Source organism: Nanorana parkeri, unplaced genomic scaffold (genome assembly GCF_000935625.1).
Source record: "Nanorana parkeri isolate BGI_ZX_2015 unplaced genomic scaffold, ASM93562v1 scaffold1698, whole genome shotgun sequence".
Taxonomy (NCBI): domain Eukaryota; kingdom Metazoa; phylum Chordata; class Amphibia; order Anura; family Dicroglossidae; genus Nanorana; species Nanorana parkeri.
Window position 1 is genome coordinate 65,849 of NW_017307966.1, and position 6,562 is coordinate 72,410.

Here is a 6,562-nt window from a genome sequence, read left to right on the forward strand (position 1 = left end):
CACACCTTACGATAATCGTACGATAATCGCGGGAAATCCCGCAATCATATGATTATCGTAAGGTGGGTGGAAGCCGTGCGACCTCTACTACTGTAAGGTCGCACGACTTTAAACTTAGGAATGCTGGGCACACACCTTACAACCATCGCAAGACTTTTGTCTTGCGATGGTTGTAAGGTACTTAAAAAAACATACAATCTGCCTATCTTGGACAGGCAGATCGTACTTGTGATGATCGCAAGATGTAAGTTTAAAGTCGTGCAACCTTACAGTAGTAGAGGTCGCACGGCTTCCACACACCTTACGGTAATCGTACGATCGTGGGATTTCCCGCGATTATCGTAAGGTGTGTGGGCACCCTTAGATTAGGGGCCACACTATACAGAGGGACCTTGGCAGGGCAGTGTCGCTTCCACATAGAGTTGCTGCAAATATACTGTTTACTACTAACACCTCTGCTTTTTAGTTTTATATGGTGCCACCTCTGGCCATGCATGCTACTACACTGAGTTTGGGCAATAGTGCTGGACCGGACGTTGAAAGTTAGTAATAAAACTTGACAGGGTCTAACTCTTCCCCCCTCTATCTAAATTTAAAAAAAAAAGTGACTGTTTATGAGCACTTGCTTGTAACAAGACTTACATTGCAGACACATACGGTATATACACGTGTAGCTGGGCACATCTGGAAGTGTGTCAGATGCAGAAGATTGTTTGGCAGAAGTAGAAAGAAGATCAGCTGTGCAGTATGAACTGTGTTTTTTTTTTTTACAGGCAGTGTGTTATTTACTTTTTTGGGGTGGGAAGTTTACAGGGTTGCTTTAATACAAATCTAGCTGTGTTTTACCATGCTCACATGTTCATTATCACCAAACCACAGTGTTTTGGGGGTTTTTCAGTTCGTGGGGAAAGTTGGGGCTGCACAACTCGATTAGGGCTTATCAGCCTTGTCTGTTGTTAGGGCGGGGAGGGATATCTGTCATTATAGGGACTTGGGATGTAGCCATTGATCTAGGTGGGAAATGTAGCATGTAGCTTAAACAGTGGAGTTTGGCTAATTATTAGTTCCAAAGGGATGTGCATGGGACATGTGCGTTAGCTCAGGAAGAAGTGTGAGTGGGTGTCACTGTGTGCCCCTGGTTGTACGTCCTATAGAGCTAAGCTAGTATAGTTTGTAGGCAGTTGCCAGTGACAGTGCAGCCTAGCTGGCTGCAGGATAAAGTGGGTTAATAAGAGTATATAACTACTTTTAGCCGATGTTGATATGTTTATGTGTAAATATGTTCAGAACTGTTTATCCTCTATAATTGTCTCCAGCACCATTTTGGAGAAGCCTGGTGTCCTGATAGGACAGGAATTCTCGGGAGATTTGGTCGGCCATTTTGGGGTGGTTATCTTATATAGGAAGCCAAACCACGTTTTTGGGCAGAGGACGTGTGAAAGTAGATAGGGACAGGTACCCCGCTTGTGAGGGAGAGTTAGGAGAGTTCAGGGAAAGTGTTCTGGCCTGTGAGGGATAGTTCAGGGCTCCTACGGAGTCCTGTATAAGCAATCCTGGTCGGATGAAAGACTCCCAGTTGCTTAGAGCCAAACCGGTGGATAGGGTAGGGAATGATTAAAAACCCTGCAATGTTATATTTTGCCCTTTGGTTTCCCATTTATGAGATATCCTGTACACAGACACAGATGTTACGGAGGCACTGTGGCCTCCTTTCTTAAGGTGGCCTCACCTGCAGTGTGCAGGGTTCGTGTCTCCTGAAGTAGCTGTAGGTTATATGAAGGAGTCAGTTCTGATTGCTGGGTCGGGGTTGGGATTTCTGAAACAAGTACATCATCCTGACTGTAGCACATCCAAACACTACATGACTGCTTTGAACTGGGTGATTCTTAAATGTATTTATTTATTGACATAGTCACTGAATTAAACAAAAACAAAAACAAATTGAATGAATAAAAAACTGAATAATTCCAATATTTTTTGTTGAATAAGATGAAACATAGGGCAATTGCATGATATGGAGCTTGCACTGTAATGATTATACTTAAAGATACATTGTTACCTTGCCATGCAGGGCAAAGTGACAGTGTATGTGTAAAGGGCATCCCCCCAAACCTCTGATAACTCACCTTGCCAGCACTCCTTCGCTGCTTGTTCCTCTGCTGCAGCTAGCAACAATACCCAGTGCTTCCATTTATGGGGAGCATTTTACCTCCTCCCCTGTGAGAGTTTGTGGGTCTAGAAGTCAATTGTGAAGACTGATTGCTGAGGGAATGTTGTCATTGCTTCTGTTATCACCCCAACCCTAACTGATAGTAGGATTTTAGTACCTGCTGTAAGGGAAGGAAATGTAGCAGGGTTACACTGGCAAAGTGAGTATCAGGGGTTCGGGGTGACTTTTACATAGATTAATTGTTTTCATTGGTGGCAGCGCTAAGGCACGTTATCATTTTCTTTGCATGTTCTCCACCACTATGTGTTTCATGGAGTTCTCTTTTAAACGTGAAGCCTTTCGTTCCTCACAATAGCTTCATATGTAGAGGGGCAGTATTTTTTATAGAGGTGTTCCACTAATGTATTACTTCCAGGAACCATAGTTAGACCATTCTTGTTTTTATAGTTCCATAAATGCAGGCCATACGAGTCTGTAAAAGTTGGTAGATAGTTCGAGACTTCAAAATATTTTTGCCATGATGTATACAAAATTGGGTAGAAACGATGAGGATGAAAGTAGGACATATTTGCACAGATGGTATCCACCAAAAATGTAAACACTATCTCTCCACACAACTTTTTTATAACACGAGTGAACACTCCTGGTCCATTATGTCCCCATTTCCATCCTTTGTATTCCACTACAAAGTTTTCCATAAACTCCCAGCTCACACTATGAAATGGGGGCAACCCAAAAACACCACCGCTGGTAACCCTGGGGGATTCAGCCGCTACAAAATGATCCTTAGGTATTGGGCATATGGAGATGACATCAGTATCCATATAAATTCCTCCATGTTTCCAGATCATGGCAAACCTGCAGGCATCTGAAATAACATGAGTCCAGTACTTTTCTTTTTGGGGGTTTACCTGGAAATAGATCAGAGACATTGAAAAGTAGTGAACAGTTTTGAATAATAAAAGTTCATTCACCTCTGTAAGAAGCAATGATAAAACAATAGAAACAACTTTATGAAGCATGTGTGGTTCTTTTTTGTCTGTATAGAAGACCAGTTTCAATAAGATCTATTATAATTTTAGGCCTTGCCCACACAGGCCTCAGCTTGTACATACCTCCCTTTAGCCCCTCATTTGGAACCAAATCTCTTTGTCCGTCTTTCCTCCTAAGTTTTCCATTTTTTTGGTCTCATGTACAGATATCTATGTGTCTGTAGAGCTGATCTGTGGTTTACAGGTTTGCATTTGTTTTTAACTTTTTGCTGCTGTGAGTCTGCTGGCATCTGTGGTTCTACAAGCATGTGCTCTTCACTTATTGTACAGAGTTAGCAGCTATAGGTGTGAGCAACACACTCTTTCCGAGCTCCCATTTGTGTGTTTGTTCCTAACCTGGATTTCCATGGACTGATCTCTTGTGTACTGACTCAGCTTAGTTCTTCTGATTATGTTTGTCTGCTGCCTGCCCTGAACTTTGGCCCGGAATCCAGATCTACTTTTGCCCTGTCACCCTCGTTTTTGCCAGCTCTGCCTGGAACGCAGCTTCCTTCTCTGTCCCCTGTGTACGGATACTCTCCACACGCAAGCAGGGTGAACCCATGGGCATGACCTGCAGAAAACATGCAACATTTAAACTTCATTGAGGGGGTCCCTGGCGGAAAAACAACAGCTAGGCCTTAGACCCTGCACCCTGGGGGACCCCATGCCACCTGCTTGCTTGTGGGCTCACATCCCTAGAATTGTGACATGAACATTTTCTATTTAACTAGCCAAAATGTTATTCTGCATTAAAACCTTCATCTTATCTCCTAGTTATCTTGTTTGATATTCCAAATAGCCAGTATAAAGGAAAAGTAACGGTGAAAAAAAAAAAATTCTGGGTTTAACCAATCACTTTTGGCATATACATTTGTAATGTTCCCCATAACCAGGGACAAGTCCTTTGCCTACAATACATTGTGCTGGAAGGCCTCCATCTTTCTCATCTAAAAAGTTGGGAGGTATGGCTTGTATAAGAGCAGTGTGTACAGTAAGCATTTGTTAAGCTTTTGGCTAACTTCAATCCGCTTAATTGAATCCTTTTAAGGAAATGTTCAGTTCCAGCAAGGGGAAGTTAAACATAGATCTTAATGGCTTGCTGTTAGAGTGATTGTTCTGGGACGGACTAAATATTTCCAGTGCAGCTGCTCCCTTTCCTGACATACAATTACAGGAAAATCTAAAAGGCCATAATACTGTACACTCTAGAATTGGCATTTTGAGCTACAGCTATCAGTAGGGACAGCCAATGATGTTACCTAAACTTGGTAGCTCACATTTCTTTCTCTAAGCACATAATAGTATGCTTAGAGAAACAAATGTTCTGGTTGCCCAAAACAACTAGTCAGAATGCTTGTTTCAATTCCACACTTGAACTGCACAAATGATAGTTGTAAGCTGATTGGCTGATTTAAGCATCAATACATTCTTTTTATTAGCTCTATTTTTTATACATCAGCGCCATAGCAAGCCATTTGTCATGATTTTAGCAAAAACACGACACCAACGTTGCTGAAAAGAGAGACGTGTCAGAATATTTGAACTACCATATTTACATTTTTCTCAAACGGTGATAAAAAATTTTTTTTTTTAAAGAAAAATTATTTTAAAAGGTACAGTATATAAGGAAAAACAAATGACTAAGTGATTCTAATCCATGGCATGAAAATTAAAGTACTGTATACTGTACGTTACATCTCTTATCTTACAATATACTTTCTGTGAATGCAACAATCGTCCAGTCTCTTAAACTTGCTAACAACCATGTATATATAAAAGACACAAATAAATGTAATTATATGGCCCAAATGTTCCACTGCAGACTCCATGCCTGTATACACCCAGGTGGAGGTCCTGGATCCTCAAGTAGTCCGTCCTCTGCTTAAAGGAGAACTATGGGGTCAGGGCTTTTCCCCATAGTTCTCCTTAGGGTAACGGGAGGACACAAACTAGCGTCCTCCCGTTACCCTAAGCTCAGTATACCGCGAGCTACAGCTCGCGGTATACTGAGACGCCGCGGCCGGAGCAGATCCCAACATCGATGTTGAGATCCGCCCAGCTGCGTGAGTGAGGAGCAGACCGGGACCTGGTGGTGCACTGGTGTCACCCCCATGCAGGTGTCACACAGGTGCAGACCACATGTCCCCCCCCCCCTTACCACCACCACCAGTGATGCTGCTGCAAGTAATATACAGTATCTCCATCATTTGTATTGCATCTTTGTATTTAGTGGTCTACCTACAGTTCAGCTTTACTTTAAATCCAACCAGGATGCTGAGGTCTCATGTTCATTCTTAGTTACACTTTATACACTATTCTTTCTGTACTGCTTGACATAGAATGCCTTCTCCAACCCAGACAACTATTTCCCCCTATGTATACACACCTTTTTATACCAAGTCATAAGTGGTGTATACATGAACAGCTCCTCCATTCTCAATGGAAAGAAGTAGATATTATCAAAAGATGAAAGAGTTGGAAAGTGTTTGCGAACTCTGTGCTCATCCTCCTCGGTGATGATATCCTCCAGTCCTTTCATGAAGAAGACAACTGGTCTGTCCGGGTAGACTCGAGCTGCTGACTCAATAGAACACAAGACCAGGGATGGTGGTTCCATTCTGTCCGTGGTCTCCATAAATAAAATTCCATTTCCTTTGTTGAGAATGGTGTATTGTGTTATAGGCTTATAGGTTACATTTGTAGAACCATGAAAGTGTCTGTCATTGGAGACGGATGACCAAACATCTAGCATACGTTTGTTTGTGACCTGCTGATTTTTCTGAATAAAACACACGATTGCAAGAAGAACTATAGCTGTTATCAGTACCACCTTGAAGAAGTTCCTTGGCTTAATCCACATGGTTACAGAGTCCCATGTCCAATCTACAAAAACAGAAATTTACAAAGGAAAGAATGAATGGTGGTTGTAATGTACAGTACTGACTTGATTCCTATGGCATATTAATGAAATACCAAACATGCAAAGCTAAATACCAGGCAAACAGCTATACACACAGATGGAATGCAAATACAGGATTTTGTAACACTTTAAAGCCAGTTCTGTGATTCTGCCACCCCTGCCAGACATGATAGCCAGGTCTAGGACCTCCACTGCAGCTGCAGCATCCACAGACACCCTACAAGATTCTATGGAGAACTTAAATGGAATGATGACATTATTGCCCCCAGACAGTAGCACTACTGTTATCACCTCCTACTGATGTTGGGGAGCAGACTCTGCAAGATCACATATGGATACAATAAAATATGGATAAGCAACAGATAACATAGACTTGCAAGTGTGCATGCATGCACTATTTTTTATTTGCTTTAAAAAAAAAATACTGTAATGCATGTG

The 6,562-nt window shown here is 42.0% G+C and overlaps 1 protein-coding gene across 1 annotated transcript; it reads right to left on the minus strand.

The window, feature by feature from the left end:
• Nucleotides 1-2,467: 2,467 nt before the first annotated feature.
• On the minus strand, nucleotides 2,468-5,966 carry LOC108799333 (alpha-1,4-N-acetylglucosaminyltransferase-like). The gene is made up of 2 exons (XM_018571188.1): nucleotides 5,591-5,966; nucleotides 2,468-3,081 (listed from the first exon to the last, which is right to left on the minus strand). Exons 1-2 carry the CDS (start codon nucleotides 5,954-5,956, stop codon nucleotides 2,494-2,496), a joined length of 954 nt encoding a protein of 317 aa, XP_018426690.1. The 5' UTR covers nucleotides 5,957-5,966; the 3' UTR covers nucleotides 2,468-2,493.
• Between the last annotated feature and the right edge of the window lie 596 nt (nucleotides 5,967-6,562).